This window comes from Python bivittatus, unplaced genomic scaffold, assembly GCF_059951505.1.
Source record: "Python bivittatus isolate LINGU-HERP-01145 unplaced genomic scaffold, Pbiv_v1 ctg000220_np1212, whole genome shotgun sequence".
Classification (NCBI taxonomy): domain Eukaryota; kingdom Metazoa; phylum Chordata; class Lepidosauria; order Squamata; family Pythonidae; genus Python; species Python bivittatus.
The window spans coordinates 31,513,432-31,541,068 of NW_028277048.1; the positions used below are offsets into that span (position 1 = coordinate 31,513,432).

At 38.9% G+C, this 27,637-nt stretch overlaps 2 protein-coding genes across 7 annotated transcripts; one reads left to right on the forward strand and one right to left on the reverse strand.

Moving 5' to 3' along the window:
* MILR1 (mast cell immunoglobulin like receptor 1) lies at positions 1-20,903 on the forward strand. Of its 6 annotated transcripts, XR_015795724.1 has the most exons (10): positions 1-346; positions 429-491; positions 3,031-3,342; positions 10,474-10,785; positions 12,612-12,725; positions 15,478-15,522; positions 16,967-16,999; positions 19,518-19,589; positions 19,933-20,092; positions 20,708-20,903. XR_015795724.1 is itself a non-coding variant. In XM_088138266.1 (9 exons), exons 1-9 carry the CDS (start codon positions 238-240, stop codon positions 19,983-19,985), a joined length of 1,113 nt encoding a protein of 370 aa, XP_087994392.1. In that variant the 5' UTR covers positions 1-237; the 3' UTR covers positions 19,986-20,903. The 6 variants fall into 6 exon arrangements, 3 of the variants coding, with proteins under 3 accessions (XP_087994392.1, XP_087994390.1, XP_087994391.1); XR_015795725.1 differs by having other exon boundaries at positions 17,761-19,589; positions 19,933-20,903; XM_088138266.1 differs by having other exon boundaries at positions 19,933-20,903.
* POLG2 (DNA polymerase gamma 2, accessory subunit) lies at positions 20,897-26,924 on the reverse strand. The gene is made up of 8 exons (XM_007431346.3): positions 26,164-26,924; positions 24,972-25,080; positions 24,762-24,867; positions 24,029-24,199; positions 23,740-23,880; positions 23,147-23,227; positions 21,599-21,699; positions 20,897-21,076 (listed from the first exon to the last, which is right to left on the reverse strand). The coding sequence occupies exons 1-8, from the start codon at positions 26,867-26,869 to the stop codon at positions 20,911-20,913; spliced, it is 1,581 nt and encodes a 526-aa protein (XP_007431408.1). The 5' UTR covers positions 26,870-26,924; the 3' UTR covers positions 20,897-20,910.
* Between the last annotated feature and the right edge of the window lie 713 nt (positions 26,925-27,637).

Below are 27,637 nucleotides of genomic sequence, written 5' to 3' on the forward strand. Positions count from 1 at the left end.
GGAGATGTAATGAGTTTCCTGGGGACTTTCTCAATGTTGGATTTGCAATGATGACATGAATCCACTCTGAGCTTGCTTTCCAATTACTAGATAATGGTTTTTATCTGAAAATAGCTTAGATTAAGCAGAAACAGAAACCAGTATGGAGAAGAATCATCACACTTTTTTAGCAAACATTTGTAACTTTTCATTCCGCTGATTTCCACCCATTTATTGCACAAGCTTCCTCTTCAGACGATGCTTTATTGGCAAAACCACAGCTCTGCACAAAGCAGGAAACAGCTTCTCCATTCTTGTTTTAAGATGACCAAAAGCCTAAGATGTCTATATCTCCTGTTAATGTTCTGTAAGGATTTGTTTTTAACAATACTTCTCTTCAGAAGGTTTCAATTTACTTAATGTCACTCAGTATTATTTTTTAATTTCAGTTCATTCAGGGGTGCAAAATATGAAGGGTGGTGGTGATGATGACGGCAACAGAGCTAAAAATGGTAAGTTTCTCCTTGAAATTATAGAACTACATATAATATAGGCTATATTAATATTTTCTACTATTCATCTAATATTGTTTTTTCATTTAGGCCATCATTTCATAATCTTTGTTGTGATGTGTGCTAAAGCATCTGTGCTGAGGATGCAGAACCATCTGTTCAAACATAATTTAATATATATATCAAATCTTAAAGAAAAATTTAACTTATGGAAAGTTTTAATTGTGTGTTACTCGCTTTGGAAATCTGATTGTATGTTATGAAAGCCAAATGGTTGAAGATTTTCTGTGTTTCCCTTGCTCAGACTGCAAAAAAATATATACATTTATTATAACATTTTAATTCCTTGTATTTGGAATTTATACTCTGAATCACTCCTGCAAACTGATTTCACTTCTCTAAATTGGAGTGGAGACTGTTATCTCTCTTTCCTTGCTTCAAATCCACCCAGTATTGCCTATGGATGGTCATGCTGTTAGATGTCATTCAAAGTTGAGAAAATTCACAAAGGACAAGAATATAAATGATTATATGGAGATTCAGCCTGCTACTGTTGCCAAGAGGGGAGCAACAGCAAAAGTCAGCAACTGCCATTCCAACCAATTTGACTAATTTAAGAGTTATGTCCTTGTATTATTTATTTACAGTATTACATTTGTAAATCACCTATCAGCAGTAACTCTCAACAAGCCATGGTTAACAATCTATGGCTTAGCATGATGTGTGAACCCACCTATTGTGTCAAGATTATAATATCTGTATCTATATATTATGATAATAGCAAAACTTTGATCAGAATACATATGTTCAATTACTCCCTTTTGGTATCCAGTATACAATAAATAGTTATGATGACATGTTGTGAAAATTGATACAAGGCTCTCCTGAGACAGCTACCATTAAGTGACAACTAAAGTCTAAACAGAACTCAAGGTGCCTACAGGGTGGAAATGTTGTTCAGTACAGAATAAATGCTTCTGGTGGGGTGATGATGGATTTTAAGAAGACTGTCAAAAATATACAACTCAATGTCTTTCTAGAAGGTAAAATTTTTAACTCTAGTGGCAGGAGCTTGAATGGAAATTATGCCGACACACATCAGCATGCCAGCTGTTTGAAAAATGAGACTGGGGGCAATGATGGGGAAGAGAGCTTTGGGCCACTGTTCAGACTTTGGAAATCTCAGATTTCCAGTTTGGTATGGAGACTCTCTCTGATCTACATCTCAGGCCTCCAACAGTTTAAGAGGCTATCTGTTCATTGTTGGAGCACTCTGTTGCTTACTTGCTCCATGGAAAATTCCTTTTATCTTCCTTCACTTATTTCACTGCTCTGTGGTGATAACATATACATCCAGTGTCAAAAAACAAAACAAAAAAAAAACAGAAAGCAGGAATCACACAAACCATCTATTGCCTCTGATGGAGAAAGCTTCTCAAAGCTGAAGCTGGTGTTGAAGAATAGCTAAAAGCTGAATGTTTTTCTGACCAAAAAGAGGAACTACCCACAGAAAGAAGTGGAGTTTATTTTTCTAGTTGCTGTTGCTCATGATTTACAGTCTTTGAGAGCAATGGAATTTATGCAGATAAAAACAGCAGTGGATGAAGAGAAGCAAAGCTCCTAAAGTAATTTAATTCTCTAGATCAGAAAATGTCAGAGTTAAAAGTGTTAGTGATGCTCAAGATGAACTTTTGTTTACAGGGACTGCTTCTGAGAAATAATTTAAAAATTCCTTACAACAATGAGCAACATCCATCTTCAGTAGTCTTTATGGAAAAATGTTATGTGAGATTTTTTTTTATAGCAGTTAGAATACAGCTGGAAATTGAAGCTGCTTATCATGTGGACTTCCCTTTCCATCCAGTACAGAAATCCAGCTGTACTTTTAAGATTTCCAATACAGGTCCATATTCTGCATTTATTTGGGGAACTGGAATATCTGGAATGGAATGCAGAAAGATCTGCCTCCAGAGATAGTTCAGAAATGAAAGCAATTCAACAAAACTCATTTGGCAGCAAAACAAAAGGTATTTAAATATTTTTCCCAGTGACTTTTATTATTGTTGTTTATCCCTGGACGATGGATTTGTTTCTATATGGATTGTGTTTGTTTCTTTATCCAGAAGCTGCAGAAAAGTTCATTGGCCTAAGCTCAGCTAATGTAAAGTAGTAGCAGTAACACTAATGAAACAAGGTTTTTGTACTGTTCACAGAAAGGTTTCTTAGAGGATTTCCATGAGAGGAGAAGAGCAAATCCGAGCTCCTACCTTACTACATCCTATGAGGTGGAGACTCAGGCAGAAGGTGGGTTCGGAAGAAAAAGGCAGAAAGGAAGCAATCTAAAATTAGCAATCTCAGACAAACAGCAGACACATTGAGATATAAATAGGGCAGGGAGGAAATTTGTCTCTCTCAATTTATACCCCACATTTGTTTGTAGCCAGGACCTTGTGAGAAGGTGCTGAAGACTCAGTGCTACTGAAGTCACACTTCTAACACATATTGAAATTTGATCATCAGTGTTCAATTTTTATTACAGAATTGTCCCAGAATGTTACTTCTTGCTCAAAGTTTATGAAGGGTCTCAAAATCTACAGTCCCACACCAGAAACCACCATTGGAGGAAACGTGACACTGGAGTGCTACTGGGAGACAGACTGCCTGCCGATTAACTACACCTTATTTTTAAACAAAATGAGAGCACTACGTCCTGCAACACAGAACAGGAGGGAAGAAAAAGTTATATTTAACTTCACAGTCAATTCTAGCAGTGAACTGGGTCAATATAAGTGCAAAGCTGAGGGCAAAATTGAGCCAGCATATAGCCAAGGTTTCAACTTTACATTAAGAGGTATGCATCTTTTCCAGTAGAAAGACCTGATTAAGATCACAAGTGGATTTTTAGGGATCGCTTTTTTGGTGTTTGTTTGTTTGTTTTAGGCTAGTGGACCTTCTTTTGTGCTCATGATATTTATTCCCAAGAAATGGGGCAGTTTGTAGCCCTTCCTAATTCTGCCTGATTACTATCTCTGTAAGTATAGCTATATCAGGGCTCTAGACTAGATGATAATGCTTTATTGATTAGCCATTAGGCCATATCAGAATACAAAATATAAAATACAGAACAATAAAAGACTATGTGTTACAAAATAGGTTAAAAGGCAGAACTAAAAAAAAATGCAAATCATATTTCTGTGTCACCCCTACAACTTGCTCAAATCAGATCCACATATGCAGTTCTCAACTGTACTGCTTTGTTCTGATAAAGGTCTGTATTATATGTAATTTCTGAGTCCTAACCACACATGAAATATGTTGTTTAATGTAAGGGTCCCAATAGGCCATTCGTCTAATGTGTGGTCCAAGATATTGATCTCTCTCTTTCTTATACAGTTGACATTCAAATAATATATAAGCTATGTCCTCTACCTCTGGGGCTCTGCAAATACAAGTACATTCATTGCAAGGCACTTAGTTAAACCTTCCATATTTAACCGTTGTGTCCAGCTGCTTAAATCTCACTCAAGTAAATACCCCCCTAAGATGCTTGGGCATTTCTGTGTTTAAATATTTGGCAATTCAGAAGGTGAATTTATAGTGGCTCATCCATTCAACGTGCCGACCTTACTGACAGCAGCTATAACTCTGAGCTTCTATATCCAAAATTCCTTGTGCAGCAATCTTTTTAACTTGTTTTCCAGAGACAGTTGGAAAGAAACAGGGAGACTACAGCTCCTGATATAATTTGCTGGTTGTGCAATCCAAAAGGTCTCTAGTTGAGATTTAGTCTGTACACAATTTTGGGAGTCGGTCAATTTCCATAGCACTGATTTTGTACCAAAAATTGTATGCCCTGATTTTAGGCAAAGAACAGATTGTATAAATTCCCAATTCAGCTCTAACTACAGCAATTGAGTTGTAGTTTTTGGGGTGTGCTTTTTTCCACACCCCAAATACTTCTTAGATGCTGTGATTGTGATTGCTCTAGTAATGGTACATGTCTTAAGCCCCAAACTTCAGCTCCATATAAGAGCGTAGGGATAAACCTGGCTTTGTATCCCTTAATAATGTTGGAAAATGTGGGGTTTTAACCAAGCCTGTCTCACATGAGCACAAAGGGAGGGGCGGCTCCACTGCGGCCTAGCTTTGCTGCTTTGTGTGGGCGGGGCTGGGAGCCCGCCTTTTTTTCCCCATTTCCCTCATTTTTTTCTCTCTTCTCCTCATGGTTCTCCATGAGCTAGGAATGAATCCTTTCTCCTCCTCATGGTTTTTGAACTAACATTTCACAACCCCAACAAATAATTGGGGCTAAGGAACCTGGATAATGGTGATTTATTAATTTTAACAATGAATTTGTAAGTGCCCTCACTCTGATGATGAAGGAACCAAGATCCAGTCTCAGAGAAGTTGTTGTTTAGTCGTTAAGTCGTGTCTGACTCTTCGTGACCCCATGAACCATATTGCGCCAGGCCTTCCTGTCCTTCACTGCCTCCCTGAGTTTGCTCAGTTTCATGCTCATTGCTTCAGTGATGCTATCTAACCATCTCATCCTCTGCCGTCCTCTTCTCCTTTTGCCTTCAATCTTTCCCAGCATCAGGGTCTTTTCCAAAGAGTCTTCTCTTCGCATTAGGTGACCAAAGTATCTGAGCTTGAGCTTCATTATCAATCCTTCCAATGAGCAATCAGGGTTGATTTCCTTTAAGATTGACTGGTTGGACCTCCTAGCAGTCCAGGGGACTCTTAAGAGTCTTCTCCAGCACCACAGTTCAAAGGCAACAATTCTTCGGCGCTCAGCCTTCTTTATGGTCCAGCTCTCACAGCCATACATTACTACTGGAAAAACCATAGCTTTGACTATGCGGATCTTTGTCGGCAAGGTGACGTCTCTGCTTTTTAATATGCTATCTAGGCTTGCCATAGCTTTCCTCCCAAGGAGCAAGCGTCTTTTAATTTCATGGCTGCAGTCTCCGTCTGCGGTGATCTTGGAGGCCAAATAAATGAAGTCTGTTACTGCTTCCATTTCTACCCCTTCTATTTGCCAGGAATTGATGGGTCCAGATGCCATGATCTTAGTTTTTTTAATGTTGAGTTTCAAGCCAGCTTTTGCACTCTCCTCTTTCACCCTCATCAAGAGGCTCTTTAGTTCTTCTTCACTTTCTGCCATTAGGGTGGTATCGTCTGCATATCTGAGGTTGTTGATGATTCTCTCTGCAATCTTAATTCCGGCTTGTGATTCTTCCAGCCTGGCATTTCTCATGATGTACTCTGCATATAGATTAAATAAGCAGGGTGACAGTATACAGCCTTGTCGTACACCTTTCCCTATTTTGAACCAATCGGTTGTTCCATGACCGGTTCTAACTGTTGCTTCTTGGCCCGCATACAGATTTCTCAGGAGACAGGTAAGGTGGTCTGGTACTCCCATCTCTTTAAGAATTTGCCACAGTTCATTGTGATCCACACAATCGAAGGCTTTTGCATAGTCAATGAAGCAGAAGTAGATATTTTTCTGGAACTCTCGTGCTTTCTCCATGACTCAGAGAAGACTATTCCTAAATAAAGAAAGGTGTGGACTTGCTCTATTGATCACCACCTAATAGCCATCTATGGCTCTGATGTTGTCTTCCAAAACCCATGATTTTTACTTTGATTTATTAATAATCAGAGAATTATTATGATAATAGGAGCCAAGTCTTCTTAACAACCCATGCAACTCAACTTGCAAATATGATAGTAAAGTCATATCATCAGTGTATGGCAAGGAGTTGCAATGTGTGTTGACTGTCTTAGGCACGTGTACTATACTTCAAGATCCTTCATCAGTCCTGGTAAGTCATTAATATATAGACTAAATAGCAGTGGTGCAAGTATGCACCCTTGTCTTACTTCTTTGTGAGTATCAGTCCTGCTTGTCATGGCTCCATTAACCCCAAATCCACTCTCAGGCTAGTATTTGTGAACAGAGCTTTGATCATTGCAAGCAGCCTGGGTTCCATAATGAGGACAGTCAATTTCCTCCATAAAATTTCTCTGTTTACTATGTCAAGCACTGTACTAAGGTCTATAAAAGCAGCAAACAGTTGTCTCCCCTTACTAACATATTTAGTAATTAGGTGGTTCAAGACAAAGCAATTGTCAGTAATGGATCAACTCTTTCTAAAGCCAGCTTGTTCTTTTGCAAGAATCCACTTTTCAGGTACCCAACTCTCAACTCTACTCAAGAGGATCCTGGCATATATTTTAGCCACAATATCTATTAGACTGATGGGCCTGTAATTGCTAGGATCCTTTTTATTCTTTTTTGTACAGAGGAACTACAATTGGCAGGTATTATTTATATGTATGAATAAGCCTGCCAAGAGAGGGGCCCACATGTCAGGGTATTTTTTTTGAATAGCTCGGCCAGGAGAAGGTCCTTACCAGGGACTTCGTTGCTCTTCAGGACTTTTATTATAGATTTAATCTCATTTTCTAATACTGGTGGCCAGAGGGGTATAGCTTTAGTAGGTGGCAAATTGCTATTTAGTAACGGTTTCTCAACAGGTTCTGGAAGGGCGAACAAGTGATGGTAATAGTTTTCCCAAACCTCAGCAGAGATTGGTATATTGAATGCAAATCTCCATTCTTTCAGGATTCCAGCTACAGAGTGCCAAAATATAGCCGAATTATGACTTTTTGCTGACAGCTCAAGTCCTGACCAATTTGAAGCAGCATGACCTCTATTTCTTTGATTTAATGAGTTTCTTATATTCTCTTCTTGGAGACTGCATCCTAGCTTATATTAGTATGGAGGAATGCCTCTAAACAAGTCTCATAGTTGCCTTCAATTTCCTTGTTGTCAAATGACATTCATTGTCAAACCAGGGAGATCTACTATATCTATGGGGAAACTTTTACAGCAGGATGTGGTTAGCAGGCGTTTCTTCAACATGTGGCACAAAGCTGTGAATGCATTGGAGACTGACTACCAGTCAGCTGTGGGTGACCAGACTGTTAAGGCTCAACCGATAGCATTCTTTGACTTGAGGCTATCTACTTCTTAACCTTTTATTCTGACTCACCTCTGAGTTAGCTATAACCCCCCTATCAGCCATGTTATATGATCTTTAGTCTGAAGGATCTAGGAATTTCATATTCACTGGCTGATGATCACTTTCTCCTCTTAGATAAACAACGACCTCTGAGAAGAGGTCGACTTTACTTTTTGATACAGTGGCTTGAGGGGAAGGTGTATAGGTATACATAATTATTATCCTTACCTCCCAGAATTTGAAGATTACATTTAAAAATCTGAAACTAAGTATAGACCAGCAGTATTACTTTTGTTATCTCTTGAATACCAATGTCGATGATTACTAAAAAATTCATTTGGGAGTCCACTGTATTGAGCAAAATCATAAAGAGATTGGCCTAGTTTACCATTAAAATCACCAAGTAAAATAATAATGGTTTGGGTATGCAAAGTAATTATTTCTTCCCATATTGTATCTAAACATATCCAATAGTCAGAGTTGTAATAAGAAGATGTATTTGGTGGAATATAAACTTCTACCAATACAAGCTCAAGATCTTTATATCTGAATTTCATGGAAAGTATATGAGGCAGATTATCCCCGTTATATAATTTCTCACCCTGCCATTGCAGTTAGTCCTTGCTTAATAAGAATGTATAAGACCCCTGAGGCTTGCCCTTTATACTTTAATTTTTAGGCAGAGGTATACCAGCATTGAAAACCAGAGAGTTGTACTGGGTCATCCTCTCCTGCTAACCAGGTTTCTTGTAAAGCTCTTATCTCAAATTCAGAAAGGAATCTCACCAAATCACTATCAACAGATTCTTTCCAGTCAGTTACTGTACATTCCAACTTACAATTTGTAGAGGTCTCTCCAAGGCAACTTGTTCAGGATGGGATGGTTGAGTAGAAGATGAAGAGTCAGACAGTTTGTTTCTGGAGTTGGAACAATATTATCCATGCTTTCTGTATATGCACAGTTATTATAAAATTCAACTTTCTCTAAATTGTAACTGCTGTTCTTCTTTATCATAAGAATCAGTGTTCAGAAGGCTCAGCAGCTACTGATAGTGGTAATGAACTCAGTCCACTCCTCTCATTTTCTAATTGCTGGGCTTGAGGGCAAATTGGATCAAATTGAGGACTGATAACAGAAAGCTGTCCAGATTCAGGGTCCTGCAGATATAGCTGACTTGCAATAATGAATGGCAAGGTATGGGTGGAGCATCCACCTGGGGAATGGGGTCAGGGTTAAGGTCAACACTGGGGACAGCAGATGGAAATGTTTCTGTAGATTGTTCAGGCTGATCCTTGGAGGCCAGTTGTAATAAATCATCAGCTACAGAGCTATACTCCAAGTAGTTATGTGAGGTTTGTGCTACATAGACCAGCTGAATGTTCTTTTCTTTTGTATAGTATGCTTTGGACTGGAATACCGTTTTTATTTATTGGGGATAAATGACCCTCAGAAGCTGGGCTTAGCAGCATTTCCACAGAGCAGCAACTGGAAGGCAGTAAGATGTTAAGACTCTCAGCTGCAGCAGTGGCTGAATGCAGCACAGATTTAACTGTTTCAATCTTGCCTAAGATCAATTGTTGCTCCTCTGAGGAGAGAATGGCAAATAACTGAGTTAAATCTTCCTCATCTTCCAAAAAGTCATCTGAAGCCTGTATCTTTCTTTTGATTAAATCTAGGGCATTTCTTTCCCTGTGTTTATCCTGTCCTGACCTTGATGTTGAAGGAGTTCTCCGTTTTACAGATAGTGGATGGTTGTGATGAGGTGCTCTAGAGCTTGAGCCCTCCTCCCAGAATTTAGTAAGGGCTGGATACTAAAATACATGCTGTGAAAAATACATTTTGGCAGAATGTAAAACCGCCTTAAAAAGTTCTTGAGTTTGAATAGCATTGAGGAAAAAATAAACCGCCTGAAAGTTAGCATTATCCTTTTAGATCCATGCCTGCTATGAAAACAGGAAATTTCTGTAAGCTCATTAGAGTATACTTTACAAGGAAGAAGTTGTGAAAGGGAGTATAATATTGCTTGTCCATTGTGCCACCTGCCCTCATTTAAAGGAGTATCAGCAACTTGAAGCGGGCTCCTGTGTCTCTGCAAAATTAGTTTTTCCTCAGTGGCTTCTTTAACTGGAAATTGTTGTACAGTCCTTGGATTAGAGGTAAGTTTTGAAACATATGAGTTATTTGGTTCCATAACTGATTTGGAAAGATAGTTTTCCATTAAAGTCTTTAATTCATCTATTTTTTTATTGGCATCCAGGAGCTGATCAAATATAGCACTGACTGTTTGGGCTGTTAGAAGGCAATTCTTAGCAACCAAATCCAGGTCTCCATTTAACTTACATAAACAGCATCCTCCCTTCTATTTCCTATTAGAGCCTCATCTTCAGAGGAAGGGCAATCATCCACCTCCCAGTCTAACAAGGGGTAAGAATTATTAAGGGAGGTTACAAGAGGAGAGGGAGGCTTACATGCAGAGTCCTTACGCTGGAACAAGTCCTTTATCTTTGGTTGCCCAGAAGTCATTGCAGCCTTATCTTGTTTGGGATTTCCACTCTGCTGAATCTCAGCCTTGTTCTTCCCTTTGAGCTTTCCTTTCAGATTCTTTTTTGTTCCTGCTTTATAATTTCACATCCTCAGTTAATTTTAGCGTTTGTGCACAAAACTCTAGGATCCCAGCAAATATTAATTCTAATTACTATTTAAAAGAATTAAAAATAAGAAAAACAAAAATATAAGGGAGATAAAGAATTGAATAACACCAAAAAAAGTACTAAAACTACTTGATTAAAACTAGATAAAAGAAGTAAAATAAGTAAAAAATCAGGAACTCTTTACAGAGCTGTCACTCTGTCACCATCTTGAGTGAACTTGATGAGTTGCTGAAGACTCAGTGCTACTGAAATCACACTTCTAACACATATTGAAATTTGATAATCAATTTTTATTACAGAATTGTCCCAGAATGTTACTTCTTGCTCAAAGTTTGTGAAGGGTCTCAAAATCTACAGTCCCACACCAGAAACCACCATTGGAGGAAACGTGACACTGGAGTGCTACTGGGAGACAGACTGCCTGCCGATTAACTACACCTTATTTTTAAACAAAATGAGAGCACTACGTCCTGCAACACAGAACAGGAGGGAAGAAAAAGTTATATTTAACTTCACAATCAATTCTAGCAGTGAACTGGGTCAATATAAGTGCAAAGCTGAGGGCAAAATTGAGCCAGCATATAGCCGAGGTTTCAACTTTACATTAAGAGGTATGCATCTTTTCCAGTAGAAAGACCTGATTAAGATCACAAGTGGATTTTTAGGGATCGCTTTTTTGGTGTGTGTTTGTTTGAGGCAGTGGACTTTCTTTTGTGCTCATGTTATTTATTGCCAAAGAAATGGGGCAATTTGTAGCCCTTCCTAATTCTGCCTGATTACTATCTCTGTAAGTATAGCTACATCAGGGCTCTAGACTACATTTGCTCCATAACCATTCAAAGCTAAAGAGCAGGAAAAGGTACTGGGAATGAGACATAACGTTACTGGGAGTATCTGCTAGCCAAGTGAAGAGACTCTGGAGCAGATGAAGGACTGTCCAGTGAAGAAGGATGCTGAAACTGTAATTCAACAACCTCTAGAACATTTCAGATTCTCCATTCCTAGACAGCAGGAAATTAGATTTTGCATATCTTTGAAGGGAGGATAGTGTTCTTTTTATTTTTTTAATACATATTTTATTATTAAAATAGAATATGGAACAAAGCAAGAAAAAGAATAAGGAACAGTATAACATATAATATATATCATATAAAAATATGAGAAACTACTGAATATAGATTTAAAGAAAAGCATAGCGAGAAAACTTTCTAGTGACAAATCCTCCCTGTCCCATCCATTTGTGCCCCCAATTGCTAACTACAGTTTAAATATTTATGTTTTACAATGAACATTAATGATTGTTGTTGGTTTCTGTGTTAGTCTTAGAAACCATATTCCAAATGGGGAGGACAGTGTTTTGTCAGGTGCTCATAGCAGCCTAGACAAAGGAAATATCCATTTCTACTTTTTTTCCTTGACTTTACTGAGTGAAAATAATAACACACAATAAAGAACTGAGGGGAGAATAGTAACCAAACCAATCAGGTTTCCCAGTCATCAAAAAGTTAATACTGAAGTCAGTCTCTGCCTGTATTTGTCTTTTCTCTCAGTGACTCTTACAAACAATAGAGAATGTATTAGTGGAGTTCTCACTTTTTTTTATTAGAAAAAATAATTCTACATTGCACAAACAGTGTTTTGTCTTTGGCTGTAAATGCCAGAAAAAACAAAACAAAACAAAAACCCAAGCTCCTCCTTCCCATTAAACATAGGCTTTAAACTGGATTTTTAAAAAATCCAATGAAATATTCATTTTATAAAGTTGCAATGCTCCACCATTTATTTTATTTTCTAGATTAACACTGAATCATTACAAGTCACTGGTATATTTATTTTTTGTCTGACTCTAATCCAAGTGAAATAATTTGATTTATTTATGGGGGTTGCACAAATTCTTTATAATGTTAAAGGGTCATAGTATCACAACATTTGAAATCTTCTGTACTAAGCCATCATGTGTTTTGTTTACCTTCAGCTTAATGGGGTCCAAACTGAGACGGTGTGGTTCTAAATCTTGATTGACGGCATACTATTAAAACAGGTCAAGACTTAGTATGCTATATCTGCCCAGCCACTGATTTTGATCCTTTTATGAATACAGCAGAGTTTTGCTTAGGTTTAGGAATTTGCTGTCTCTTAGTTGGCTAGATGGCTGAAATTTTGCTGGATATTCTGTTCCTATTTCTCTGCATCCTGTATCTCTCCAAATCTTGCTCCTGAGAATTGAGCATCCACTTGGGAGTAACAAGGAGGGGAAAGTCTTCAAACAGAGGAGGAAATTGCTGCTGTCCATGGACTAATAAGTAGTAATTCGTGGAATATCAATTTTAGGATCCAAGGCATTGCTGTTTAATTTATTTAAAATTCCATCATACTGGATGAAAGATATTCATCCAGGCTTACCTGTCATTAATACGAATATTTTTTCTCCTTCTAGCAGAAGAAAGGAATAATCTGGTTGCTTTCATTGTGCCTCCTTTGGTTGTCCTGCTGCTACTGATTGCAGTAGTTGTGGCAATTCCACTGTTGATCCTTCCTTGGTGTAAGACAAGTGAGTATTGGCTGGGCTTGGTTTATTACATTCCTTTGGTCAGAACTGTTTGGTATCCTACAAATTCTAGAAAATAGAGCATAACACTTGCAACTTGCTCCTCACAAGCTAACAGCTTTAATTTCCTTTACTTTTCAGTTAAATTATAATTAAATGTAGTGCACATAATTAGAATATGCTTATGCAATATTGCTATTTTGTGAGCTGCACTGGCTTCCAGTGGGTTTCCAGGTCCAATTCGAGATGTTGGATATCACCTATAAAGCCCTACAAAGCGCAGGGCCAGGTTATTTGCAGGACCTTCTAAGTCTGATTGTTTCTGCTCACCCCCACCAGATCTGACAGAGTGGGTATACCCTGGGTCCCTTTCGTGAAGGAGTGTCATTTAATGGGTCCCAGGAGATGTCTTCTTGCCCTATAGAACAGTACCCCTGTGATCCCCAACCCTGGCCACCTTCTGTAAGGCTTTAAAGATCTGGCTTTTCCCACAAGCATTGAGGCTAAGATGTTCAGTTAACCCAGTTGGTCTATTTGTTGTTTGTCAACTAATTGGTTTGCAAGACGAAAGGGATTCTTTGAACCTCAGGTGCTTTGGTTTTTATTGTTGTTGCAATTGTTTTTAATTATCTTGGTATCAGCCTTTTGAAGTAGTCCAGGTCAAGAAACAGGGATTCCAAGAATGCTGTTTTATTGTTGAAGAGTATATTAACAGAATCTTGAAACCCTTTGCTTCCCCTCTTTTAAGGACCACAGAGTCAAGGTGGAACTGTTCTGAATCTCTTTTCCACAGTTTCTATTTTCTCAGGGCTGAGGAACTGTTTTTCTTCCCCCACTTCCTCTTCAAGTCCAGAGCTGTTATTGTTGATTTGGTTTTTAAATTATTATTAGCCACCCAGAGTCTCATTAACAAGATGAGCAATCATATATATTAATAATAATAACTTAATATTATACATGCTTTGATAATTTATTTTGTCATTATTAAAAAATTAAAATATGGGGACAAATTAAGAATGCTCTGTGGGCCATGACCAAAGTTTTTGAGGCCATCCAACTTCTTAGAGTGCCCCCTTATTCTAAGTTCACCCTTTGTTTAGAACTACTTATCTGCCTGGTAAACAATGTTCTGTTAGCAAAACTGGGAACTACCTGAAACATGTTTTAAAAAAGAAACATGACAAAATAATAAAAACAACATAAACAATTAATAAATAGCAGAGGAAGTATATAAAATCCACTATCTCAGTTTAGAGACTGCATCTGGGAGAAGAGGAATGTTTTAGCCTGGGGCCAAAAGCTTCCTCAGGGAGTGATCTTCATTAGGGGAACCATGTGTTTGAGAAGGTCCTCTTGTTTATAGGCACCTAACTTCATTTAAATTTGATTAAAATTATATATCATTAATAGGATTAACTATTAATGTGTTGAAAAGAAATCTTATCAAGTTCGTTTCCGAGTCAGGAATAAAATGCGCAGGCAGTTGCTTGAAATAGAGATGAAGTTTATTTCCAAGAGCAAATGTTGAGTCAGCTGTCAGGGGCAGCTGCAGTGAGCCTTTTCCTTTAATCCCTTTATATCAAGAAACCTTGCTATTGTTCCTTGAAAGAGCACAAAAGCCCACCCTTCAGGAATTCTGAGAAAATGCACTTAGCCAGCGTTCTGAGAAGGAGCCCTCTGTAGTTGGCACCCTGCTGAGTTGTGGTTTTCCATTTGTTTAATATTTGTTGATCGAAATGGTAATCTCCTAGGATCCCTCCTTATTTGATCAAAGCGATCTGCTAAACTACAGCTAGGAAGGAATGTTATTAGCTTGGCATCTCTCGCTGCATTTTAATCTATATATTTGGCCCATTCTAATTGTAGTTTCTCACCTTTTGCTTTGATCAGGGCAGAAAGACTTCATGCGGGGAGGGGGATTTCCTTCTCACAAATGTGAAGAAGGAAGAAATTAAACTCTGGGGTTTAATCAGGTACCATACCCAAGGCTTTGTGGGATCACATATAACCCTGAAGACTCAGATTGAGCACCTTTGGCTTTAAGCTGAGAATCCAGGATCTAATTTAATTAATTTAATTTTAATTTAATTTAATTTAATTTATATGGCCACTCAATTCATCAAAGCCACTTTGGGCAGCTAATATAACATTAAAAAAAAAGAAATCAAGAAAAACAGAAATTAAAATCAACCTACATTGTGGTCATCAAACACATAATATCACCTCCCAAGACAGGCACATATAACATCCTGAGCCAGATGCTAGACAAAAAGAGAGTTTTTTAGGGACTTCTGAAAGGCTATCAGAGTTCGGGCCAATCAAATTTTTTTTCGGGGGATGGATGATTGTTCCAAAGGACAGGTACTGCTACAGAAAAGGCACGCTTCCAAGGTCCAACTAGATTACCTTGATTTAAAGAAGGGACTTGAAGCATGCCCAGCCTAGAACAGCATGTGGGATAGGACAATATAGCTGGAAATAGGTGGTCCCACAAATAAGTCAGTCTTGTGCCACATAGGGCTTTATGGGTGATAACCAGCACCTTATATGGTATTGTACATGGCATGCCCATAATTACCTGCGCTGCTGTATTCTGAATCAATTGTAACTTCTGGATGATCTTCAAGGGCAGTGGCTAGTAGGCCACATTGCAGTAATCCAACAGAAGGATGTAGTTTTACCACAGAGAGGAAATCATTTTTTACTTGAACCTATTGTTCTACCACTGGAATTCTTTTCTTTTCTTTTTTTGCAGGGAAACTGAAGTCAGCCAATATTTCCACTGCATATGATGATATTGGTAACTATCAACATTTTATCATTGCTGTAAAATATAATACATATGCTGACATTGTTGCAGGCTAATAATAAGTAGGAAATATTTTGAGCTTTTGAAATAGCATGTAAATCAGTGATCTTTTCAGCTTTGAAACAAATGGAATTAGAGGCTTATCTGGTGCTTTTTGGCAGCGTTCTGCTAAACTACTGTATAGCACTGCAAATATTTTTGAAAAAATCCGCAGCCTATTATTGAAACCTTCCTAGGAAAGTCATGAAACCCATCATGATGGACTTCTTCATGATACTTGCCACCCATTACATTTTTCTATATTATTTTGTGGATTAAATTTTGCTTAGTGTAAACAAAGCCAAACAAAAACCAAAAATCAACTGTAGTATTGAGTGTCCTCACTGTATGCAAGAAAGCTAGATTCTCAGAAAGTCTCATAGTCAGGTCTATTACATGGAAAAACAAACAGAATCTTAGAAGCTGGATATGTGTATACTTTAGCCCCCCATTCATCAGTAAATACATTCAGATGGGTCCTCCTCAATGCCTCTGATCTTTTTTCTAGTTCTCTCTTGACTTAAGGGGCAGCTGGCTGCCTGTTGAGGAGATATGAACATCCATTGTTCTACAGTATTTTGCAAACATCCATCCTTGTTCCCCAGCCCAGAGAATTCCTTTGTATCTAGCTTATTTTTCTTGACAAAATTGTGAGAATGGCAGGGAATTAGGAATATTTAAACCATCTAAAAGCTATAGATGTCCAGGAGTGGGGTAAGTGACAAAATATGTGTTGTGACACATGTATGAAAGGGAGAGGTTTTGTATGTTTTATCATTTTGGCATCACTGTGGGTAGGTATGGATGCCTATGGCAAGCAAATTAAAATTTTGCAATTACAGCAGCACACCTGTTGACAACCTGGGCAACTTCTAAATATGTAGACTTCAACTCCCAGAATTCCTAGCAATGGCCGTGCTGGTTCAGACATTATATGAGGAGAGGTTGGAATCCGCACATACAGAAGTTGCCCAGCTTGTGAAACTCTGTTAGCTGATTTGAGTTGGCTGAGAGCAGAAGGCAAGACTAAAGGGGAAGAGCTGCAATGAGAGAATTGATCCATCACTTGGCTCTAAAATTACATGACATAAACATCCCCCTGTTGTAGGGGGATCTTTGTGCACCTGCCCTGCAGGGCCATCAAGGACCTTAAGGTTAGCTACCAAAAACACTCTTTTGTGCAAGTCAGACTGAATATCAGAGAAATAGCTGGCTAGGATAAATCCCCTTCTACATATGCCACTCTTACAGTAAGGGAGACTAGTCTTCAATCTTTCTGGATGTTAGACTGAAGTATTGCTTTAACCCCAGAGACACTTTCTCATATGTTCACTGAAGCAAGAATTGAGCTGAGAGGCTACAGTAGCTTAACTTTGGGCCTATGCTTTTCTTCCAGGAGGAAACCAACTTGACAATGAAAGTTATGTGGGTAAGAGAACCTTCCATGTAGTTATTCAACAAATTCTCCAATGTGCCCCTATAGAGAAAAGACCAGCTTCCAAGTGTAAGAGTGCACTTGTCACAGAGCAGGGGACACAGAGCATAGATCTTACAAATGCAGTCTAAGCCCTTCTTAGACTGAGCAATGAGCCACAATGATCCTTCTGATCAGGGGAGACAATCTTGTAGGGAGATCGTTATATCTGCCCTCCAAAACCATTGGTGGCATTAAGACTAGCCAACAGAAACACTCTTCTGTACAAACCCAGACAGAATATCAGAGAAAGAGTTGCTCTTATAAATTTAGCCTAAGTCTCTTCTTATACATGCAGAGCAGTGTACCATAAAGTAAAAGGCTCAACACATTGGCCTTAAAAAGCTTTCCTGGTTCAGGGACAAAATTATTGCCTCTACAACTAGCAAATCAAATAATCACATTGGACAGCTTTGGTCTTGAACAATGCCATCTTTTGTTTGATTCTTCCATACTAAGGAAGTTGACTCTCAAATATTTGAACTTCACTTCTTCCATACAATAGTGCTGTTATTTCTCTTACAATTATACTTACAATAATTACATATCTTGGTAAGCACCATTATTTTAGTTTTTCTGCAACAGTTTGCAAACTCTGTCTTAGGGTTGGGGTGCCTATAATTAGTAAGTGGAATAGAAGAGTAAGGGCACCATTAGTTTTGAGACAATACAAGCAGGAAGAAGAAAGGATAACCAGCCAGGCTGTTCTTTCTTAGATTTCCAACTGCCCTCTAAGGAGCCACCAGCTGAGAACTAAAAAACTGGGAGAGAATTAAAGAAATACCACCACAGGAAACTCTGAGTTGGTGAGAGGGAGACAAGGGGCAGGAATATTCCTTCTGTGGTTTTACTTTCTTGGCCTGAAGAAGATTATGGATTCTAGACATATGGATGCATAGATCTTGCTAAAGGTGGTTTGTTTGTTTCTGGTTCAGTGTGATATACAAACCCAGCCATTGTCACTGTAAAAACATTTTTATAGTTTAGCATTATCTATGCACCAGGCTACTGTGGCTTATTCAACAAACCTTGAATAAAGCAAACCATAACTTAGCATGTTATGTGAGCCCAGCCAGTAATAATCTTGTTCTAATTCAAAGCAGATTAAAAGTGTCAAAAACAAAGGCTGTGTTCATAAAACATGCAAAGTAACCTTTTGCTTAACCTCGTTTATAACTAAAATATAATTGGTTGAGTTCACACAATGCACTCTCCCGCAATCATTGTCACCTTGCAAATTATATGAACCAGCCATAATAACTAAATTGTGGCAAAACATAATACAAAAGTATTACAAACAATATAAAACATACCTTTCCAGCAACATCCATCATTGACTGCATCAACAATATAGAAGAGCATGATCAGAGTGCATACACAAGCCTACGTTTAGCAGGCCAATCAACATAGTCATTTGCATTTTTAAATGCACTCCAATGCCTGCACAAATAAAAGGCATATAAAAATGCACAAAGTACAATGATAAACACCAAAAACACAATAAGTCAACCAACTGGTGTTAATATTTTTGCTTTTTCAAAAACTCCAAAAGAGCCAGCGTTCAAGCAACCAACCAAAGCAAAGCAAGCCATCTACTGTATATAGACGACATTTGGGGGAAAAGGATCTTATACTGATGGCTTGCTAAACTTAAGTGTGTTGATTGATGCTGAGACTCAGATGCCTTTATAAATGCAGTGAGTCTTTTTCTTCAAAGGTGCTCTGAAAGCTCCACAATCAAGCAGACAGAAGAACCTGCACAGGATACAGACACACATCCTTTATTAGACAGGCCAGTCAAATCAACCCTGTATCAATACTTTTTGTATTTACATTACAACTGGGTTTTTTTTTGCACACACATGAAAAAAAAAACAGACAGTAGTTTACCTTCTAGGCCAGTGTTTTTCAAACTTGGCAACTTTAAGGTGTGTGGACTTCAACTCCCAGAATTCCCTAGACAGCATGGGTACACTGCACTGTTCTAGGCAGTTGGGCAGTGGCATGATGAGTCAGCTCTAGAACAGCTCCCTCACAGCACCATGTTTCCTTACATGCCTATTATTTCGCTCCAAAACTCCATCTCCAGGTCACTTCCAGTTAGTCTAAGTCCATAACAGCAAGGGCATAACAGGTCCTTCCTGCTGTACAGCCCAGAGGAAAATTCAAGATAACACTCCAATTGAAAGAGGCAAAACAACTTCCAATCCTATTATCAAAACAACAGAGAAAACTTTTCCATTCAAAACAGCTATTTTATTTCATGCTTGAACATCAAATCAGCCTGCATTGTTTTATACTCAAACCAAAACTCATGTGTCTTGTTTCAAGTATGAATAATTTTGAACTTGAATCATTTCAAGTCGGAACCATTTTGCATATCTTAATTCATGTTTGAAACCCTTTTGAAGAAATGTCACTTAATTCACTGTCCTCGTTATTTTACCTGATTTCTTTCTTGCATATCATTCAGCTTATGGAGTAACTGAAGAAAATGAATATTGCAATGTGAAAATTAAAACCAAGACAGAAGATTACAGAAATGGTAACTTTATCTTGTGTGGATCAAAAGCATTCTGTGTGAGGGTCTATGCACATGCCTATATCTATCTACGGATGACCAAGTGTGTACATTTGGGCTGGTGAAACTAGCCAATAATTGCAATAACATTAGCTAGTGCTACGTACCTAAACAGGAGCATATAATTTTTCCCTTAAAAAGACAATGAAAAAATCCACATCTGAGCAAGAGCTCTTTGTTGTTAGTTAGTAGATGATCTACTGCTAGCTTATATGCAGTAAGGATATCTATAAGTCACTTGCGTGTGAAGCAATGTAATTAAAATGCAGAGCATACATTAAAATAAAAATGTTTGTTTCTGTTCTAGTGATCATCAGTGAGGACAGTACAGTGAACTATGCAGAAGTCATCTGTAGATAAGAGTGATTCTTTTATACAACGAGGATGAATTTTTAAATTATTCTTTAGTTCTGCATTATTCTTGTCACTCTTCATCTGTACAACACAGCAGGCAATCTAACATCTGAGTAAGTGTCTAACATTGATGTGGTCCTGGGGTTCTCATCATTTTCCACCATGCCAAAAAATTTTGGTGGTGAACAATTTTGAACCATTCTAGTTTACTCACAAGGGTTATAGTAAGAGTTAAGAGAAAGAAGCTGACAAATGACAAATATACTGTATATAATATATATGAAATTCAAAACTATTTTTGAATGGTCAAGCCAAGAACTGATCAGGTCTTTTCTGTTCAGTTCTTCAGGAGTTCAGGATTATTTATTGTCCATCGCTAATTTGGCTCCAAGCTGATGTTCTGTTTTTATTAAAGTCATATAAGACCAATATGATGGTCACCAAGGCACGTAACACCAACTTTTTATATTAGCATGCCTTCAAACTTTTGGAAATGACGTTTATGTATATTGTGGAAAATGGGCAAAAAGAACAATTTGATTAAGTACATTAGGATGGTCCTTCTTCAGATGATAGATGTCTTATTAACATATCCATGCCAATTTCTATTCAAATCTGAATTACAGAGAAAAACAAGTAATACTGAACCTCTGAAATACCAGTGTGGTTTTTAAAAAACAAGATCTTAACTTGGAAACTGAACATTAACATATTTCTGTTTATATTAGACACGGTTCTGTAATATTATGAACTGTTGGAGCTAGCTCTATATGTGCAAGATTTGTCTGCATTACCTTCCCATCTCATACGGAAAGAAAGCATCTCCCAGCAAACACAACTGCATATTAGAGAAGGCACATTGTAGAAGACACACCTAAGGAAGAATCAGCATTCAGAAAGGAAGATACAAAATTGCCTTTATTTTAAAAATTCAAGTATTTTTAGCTGCAGATATATATTTGATTAAGAAGTCCTTTAATCTAGATATATGCATCATTTCCTTCAAAGTAGTGTCTCTGCTTCGAAGCTGCACCAGCCCATTCTCTAGTGTGGCATCACTGATCAGGACTGTGAAGAGCACACCCATTTCATCATACCTGCAACAGGAATAAGAGCGCAGGGTTTCTGCTCTAGTGTATACAGCAGCAGCAATATCAGGCGTGTATATTAGGAAAGCATATTTTAGGAATCAGAGAGTAGGTATGAACCATTTAAATCTTCTAAATTACTTCTAAATTACTTCAACAAATGTTGCTTACTTTTCAAATGGAGTCCTGAATTTTCAGAAGACAAATAAAAAGTAGATGGAGTTACATTTCACTCCAAGCCATAAAGTACTTTGTTTAAATCTGGCTTAGGTGAGAACTTATTCAAGTATGATTGATTCAATAAACCACAATTAAATTGTTAATTTATTCTATGAACTCAGTAAACTGTATGTTAAGGAATATGATTAAACTCAATTTAGAGATAAATGCAGTCATTTTTTTGGTATCTTAAGGCTAATTGGTTCAGAGACTTTGAGCAAATTTAACAACTTATCAATGTTGTTAATTTTTTCAACAATGTTTAGCTCTCAACATTAAATTATGCATTATAACCTTTTTTCCCCTCCTTACTTTGTATAAAGCTGCTCCAAAGAGGATTGCATGGTTTCAAGATAGCCAGGCCAAACAGAAATCCCATTTTCTAACAACTCCTTGAACAACCCTTGGCATACCTTTGAAAGAAAACTGTCCATCACTTTCTTGAATCATTAAATGAAAAAAAAACTGTAGTAGTACAAAATTTATATTTGGCACTAAGGAGATTTAAATTCATAAGATACTTTCTGGGTAAAAGAGAAAAGGAAAAATACTCTTATGCTAACATTGGTTCATTTCTTCCAATATATTTTATTTTCAATTTTCTACATTTTCTGCAAAACTCAGGACCTAAACTATTTTTGGGTAATTACTTTGATTTATTAGCAATCCACATTCATTCCTAGGAATAAAAGCTTGGTGCTCTCAGCTCCCATCCATTATAATCGGGCCACACAGGGTAGTTTTTCATTAGACTTTATCCTACAATTCAGTTCTCATATAGCATCTGTATAATATGATGTACTTCTAATATTCAGTATAGGTTTACCTACACTAATAACTGAACAGAATTATAAAGAGCAATCCCATACTTGAGTCCTGGTAGCCAAGAAGCCAAAAATATGAGAAAAGGCCCCAAAGATGTTAGACGGGCAAAGAAGCTTTAGAGAAGCAGTCAGAACCTGCTTCTGGAAGATTAAAATAATGGATCAAAGCTATAGGCTGCCTGTTAAATCAGAATCACAAAATTGGAAGGGACCTCAGAGATGATGTAGTCCATCACCCTGCTCAATGCTCATCACATAGATCCTCAGAATTATTCAGTTGTTACAAATAGGAGTTAGCTAAAAGTGGCTAATTGCAAATGACAACTGATGAGAGACAAATCGACAGTGTTTACTCACTTATATAAATTTACATTCAATTTATTTTAGATACTTATTTTCCATTTTAGATGCCTCAAGTTTAAATTCTACATGGTCAAATGTAGCATTGCCAATCTGCATGAGGTACAGAGGCTTAACAGAACAAACTTTATAACCCCAGTGAATTCTTGGGTGAGATCAAAACAGGATGGAGGCGCTCTATCCAGTTTTCCTACAGTTGTCATCTTTGGGTGGGAGGAAGGGCTTGAAAGCCTTTTCTTTTACCAGTCTAATAATCTGTAACAACTCCTCCTACTGTAGAGTGAAAGCTTTTCCAGTGCAAGTCTGACTGCACAAGATACTTGCATAGGAATCAGCTTCAGTGCCAGGCATATTAACAGGTTGGATCAAGATTTTTCTTCTCTACACAGCAGGATCCTCCATCCAACAATAGGCACAGAGAAGCCATATATGCATGAAGTTGTTTTCTCTGATTTATGTAGAATTAAATCTGCCCTATTGTCACACCATGGTTACTGGAAACACCCCAGCACTGAATGTAGATTCTGGCTAATTTTTTTTCTAGGAGAAGGGCTTCTATCTTTTATTAGAGCTTAGCCAAAAGAATTAGATGAAAAGTGCGTTAAAAAAAAATCAGCTACTTTCATTCAAATAGATGCATAAAAACTATTTAAAACATCTTCCTGTGATAGCTCACCTGCCTCAACTCTATTGCTGGGCCCCTTCCCACATCCAAAGCTACTCTGATGGGTGCCAAACATGGGTGAAGCTTAAGGACCTGAAATAAAACATTTATAAAAAATAAAATAATGTAAAAATAACCATTGCAAATATTCACAGAGCAAGACAGTTCTTGGAGCCAGCTTCTTTTTTCCCCTCAGTGGAGCTCCACACAGAATGCTCCTGCTGAAAAAATTAAGGTGATATTTGCTGACTTCCTGCTTCTTCTGCAGCCTCCAGTACTGTTTCTTCCATGCTTTCAAACTTCGGGGAGGGGGGCGCACATAGATGGGGAAAGTGGGGAAGGATCAAAAATCATACTTCTTCCCTATCAGCACATCAGAACTTTCCTATGGAAAAGGTCTAAATCCAGTCCACTGAAAGCAAGCAAACTACATTTATATTTTCAAATTTATGGCGATGGAATCTTTAATTCTCCAAATGAAAAGTCTCAAACAGGAGATAGCACACCATCAAAAATTAAATACGATTTCTAAACACGATGCAACGGAAGAATCTTACAGTCAGCTTTCATTTGCATTAATTTAATTATTTAAGGATATGAATCACCTTTCTCTGCAGGGCTTTCTTTTTTGTCAAACCATTTTCAGCCACTTGCATGCTATCACAGAGATATGCTAATACTCCACTGTCCAAATTGCCACTCACGGAGAGGATATGAGGAACAACATGCTTTCGCCCATCTCGACCCTGAAGAAGAAATATCAAAATGTGCATTCAGTAAATGTACATTTCAGCATTATCACCTATACCGCTTGTGTTACTATGTCAAAGGGATGATACAAAAAAGTGACAGAACTAACCTAACAACAGCACCAAAGAGTTTAATAAAACTTACATGCAATCTTGATACTCTTCCTGGATACATTTGTAACAGTTCATTGTCTCCCAGAATCCGCAGAGTTTCTATTGTTTCCTTCCCCCAGGGAAAATTATAATACAGATTGTTTCCTCTTCTTCCTTCTTCATTGTGACTGCTACTGCTGAAGTTGGACGGGCTTATTGCAAACTATAAGAAAGTAATACAAAGATGCGTGGATTTACAGAGTAAGCGTATGTAAGGTACACCCAAATTGAGTCTATCAATACTTATCTTAATTCTCAACACAGCTGAAAACTCTGCTTTTCACTTTGGAAAGCAAGTACATATTCATTAAGAAAAATCTGGTTAGAAAACCCTGTGCACCTCAGGGCCATACTAGACAGACACTAACTGCAATTTTGGTGATACCAGAAAAAACTATCCTAATTGCAACAAATTGTAAAAACTTACCCTAACATTCCCTAAAGTAGTTGTGAAAAAATGTTTTTAAAAATTGTTTGAAGTTTCTGCTTAAATTCAAAATTAACTTGGGACTGTTACATATAGAGACCAAATCTTATGGTTTTCTGCATTACTCAGATGGAAAGTAATTTAGTCACCCTTAGATTAACATTTAAGGCAATGAGCCGCAGGTATTAAATGTAAAAATATCCATTTTATTTTCACCCTCACAGCAGCTTTTTCAGAGGAACCCATTCAATATTTTTATAACTTTAACATATAATATAGGTAAGACCTCACGAAATACCTTTCTCCACCACTGGAGCCGCTGACGTAACCAGTAGTCAAGCCACTGTCCAGCTGTTCTGGCAGAGCTGTACCAAACTAGGGAGGCCATTGTCCTTTCACCTGTTCTTTAAAGAATACCAAGAAGAGGCCAACAAATAAGCAAATTGTTCTTCTTCTAGAAAAGGGCATAAACCTACAAAAAGTAATTTCGGAAGCTGGATTACTGTACCTCATGGGATTTTTGTCATTTGGATGAAAACATATTCCTATTTGAGCAAGTCCAAAAGGCAGTCTCTTGTTCACCAATTCCAAACATTCAACATAATGCTCTAAAGCACCTATCAACATAAATTAATAAACATCAACAGTTGTTGCATTACAATATTGCACATTAATTTCATTTATCCAGGAGAGAGGCAGGATGAACATATGCAATTATGCTATGCAGTGATGTAACTAGTTTATCTTCTCATAAAATCTCATGATTCAAATGCTTGATTATACTATATATAAAAGGACCTAATCTTGGACATAACTACACTTATCAAATCAAATATTTATTACAGTCATAGACCAGCATAAAACACTTAACATATCTGCATTTTCAATGAATAACTACTGTACCCATCTCTATACCTTCAAATGAAAGCTTAAACCACACACAGGAACACAACAGCCATACAGCTGTAAAAACATAGAAGGGGTCCTGGACTAGGCAATGGCTGTAAATGTCTGTTCCCAACCACAAATGCGCCAAAATGACAAAATGTGCATAGTGACGTTATAATGCAAGCTCCACCTTTTTCATGTGGATCTGTGGCAGAATTTGCACCGTGATGCATTTTTGTCACATATGGTCAGCCCTTTGAGGTACTCCAGACAGGAAGCACCAACCACGAGTACTAACACTGCCTTTATTGTACAGTTACAGTAACAGAATCTTGCAAGTCTGAAAGCGAAGTACCTCTCCCCTCCCTCACTTTTACTCTCCCAAAGACTAGGGAGGATCCTTCCTGAGACACTTTCTTCACCACCGCCCACTTCGGACTCAGATTTTGTTTATTGGACAGTTTGTCTAGGCTGCAGTCTTCCTCCTGTCTCCTAAAGTCATTACACTTATCGTGCTTTATTACATGTCTCTTACTTTATAGACACCTGCGTCAAAAACCCATCTATTCCAACATCTTCTGACATGCAGTGATCAACAGAGTGCAGCCTGTTCACAGATTCACGGATACAAGAATTTTAATTGTGTAAGTTTGCTTATTGGTGGTATATACAGCTGCTATGAATTGAGCGTCCGACCCTTAGACATTCCTGGTGATCTACCTATAAACCACATCCCCATCTACCTGCTAACCTCCCCATCCCCACCCCCGCGTTTCACACCTTTTCCCACGACCAGGAGTTTAACTTCCTACCGTGCAGAAGGCTGTCCCGAAGCATCCCAGACTGCGCTAGCCTTTTCTGCAGGACGGCTAGCGGCTGCTCTCCGTCCGGCTCGGCCTCCTGCAAGGCCTCCCGGAGGGCGCGGGGATGCACCACGCGCAGGGCCTCCCCCAGCGGCCCTTCGCCAGCGCCCGACTCGAGGCGAGCCGGGGCCTCCACCCCCAGCACTTGCTCTCGAAACACCACCACGGCCTCCCACCACTGCGCAGCCAGGTTCTTCTTCAGCGCCACCCCCAGAGGCCCAAAGGCCGCGTGGTCCCCTCGCAGGTAAGACGCCCAGGTCTGCTTCCCGTGTTCTCCCCCTCCGCGGAGGAAGTGCCTCCTCTGACAAGCGTGCAAGGCGGCTTCTCCGCACTCCTCGCCCACATGGTCGGCGCTGTTCCCGCTGCTGTGCGAACTTAGGCAGGAGCGCGACTGGGCCACCAAGGGAGCGGCAGAGCCCCGGAAAAGCTGCGACGGTGCTCCGCGGCTCCCTCCGAGCAGCTTCAGGTTGTCGGGCTGCCCCCACGGGGCTCCTGGCCGCCTCTCTCGCCACCTCTTTCGAGAGGGCTTGTGGAGAAAACTGAGGCGCCTAATACATGTGGAGCAACCGGAGCCGCGCCCTCGGAGGCGAGCTACGGAAACACCAGAGTCTGCAGGGCACAAGCGGCGCCACAAGGAACACCGCCCGAGCCACATGTATGAAACGTCCCGGGAAGCCGATTGAAACGCGCATGTGCCGCTTCGCCAGACACTCGCGGAGGACGTAGGCGTGCGCCGGCGCGTCCGCTGTTCGTCACACCTTTGGCAACACGGACGAGTAACGCCAGGCCTTCCGCATGATGCTGAACTACAACTCCCGGCAACCTTCACTGTCAGCCACGCCGCCTGGGGCTGCTGGAGGTTGAGATTGTTTTAGAGACTGAGCCAAATTGCCTTCCGCTTGTGGCCGGGCTTTTATCTTCGCTCTCGGGAGTAAGACCCATCCGTACAAATTAGGGAGAGGTTGGAGTGATATTCGTCATGGCCTCATCCGGTTAATTCAAGAAGCTTAAAGGAAGCAAACATAACCTGATCTCTTTTGCCTAAGAAGAAGCCCTGTGGTAGAAGGGTAGAACGAGGGGTATTTTATATGGACGATTTTATGTTGGATTGTTCTACAGACTTTTATCTACAGTCAGAACTGCATTAATTTCAGCAGCGTACACAGCAGGGCTGTCCTTAACACAGGTTTTTCCCATTAGCGACCATCAGATACAATTCTATGAATACTCAGCCGGCATGGCTTTGGGGCTTTAGAGTCCAAAACATATGGAAGACATCAGGTTAGGTAAGGCTCACCTAACGGTCCTCATTCTCCCTTTGTTTGTTTGCTAATTAAACCTGCAGGAGAGAGCACCGCAGGTACTTCGTAAGACTCTCTCTCTCCTTAACCTAACGTGCAATATACATGAAACTGCACTGCAG

Bases quoted from the DNA above. Each gene is read 5' to 3' on its own strand.
- MILR1 (XM_088138264.1), top strand. From the start codon at position 238: ATGCTTTATTGGCAAAACCACAGCTCTGCACAAAGCAGGAAACAGCTT. The intron at 10,786-12,611 runs GTATGCATCTTT...TTCTCCTTCTAG, and splicing joins TTTCAACTTTACATTAAGAG to CAGAAGAAAGGAATAATCTG. The intron at 15,523-16,966 runs GTAACTATCAAC...CTTTTCTTCCAG, and splicing joins CACTGCATATGATGATATTG to GAGGAAACCAACTTGACAAT.
- POLG2 (XM_007431346.3), bottom strand. From the start codon at position 26,869: ATGTGGCTCGGGCGGTGTTCCTTGTGGCGCCGCTTGTGCCCTGCAGAC. The intron at 23,881-24,028 runs GTAAGTTTTATT...TTTCTTCTTCAG, and splicing joins GAAGAGTATCAAGATTGCAT to GGTCGAGATGGGCGAAAGCA. The intron at 21,077-21,598 runs GTAAGGAGGGGA...TTCCTGTTGCAG, and splicing joins TTGGAGCAGCTTTATACAAA to GTATGATGAAATGGGTGTGC.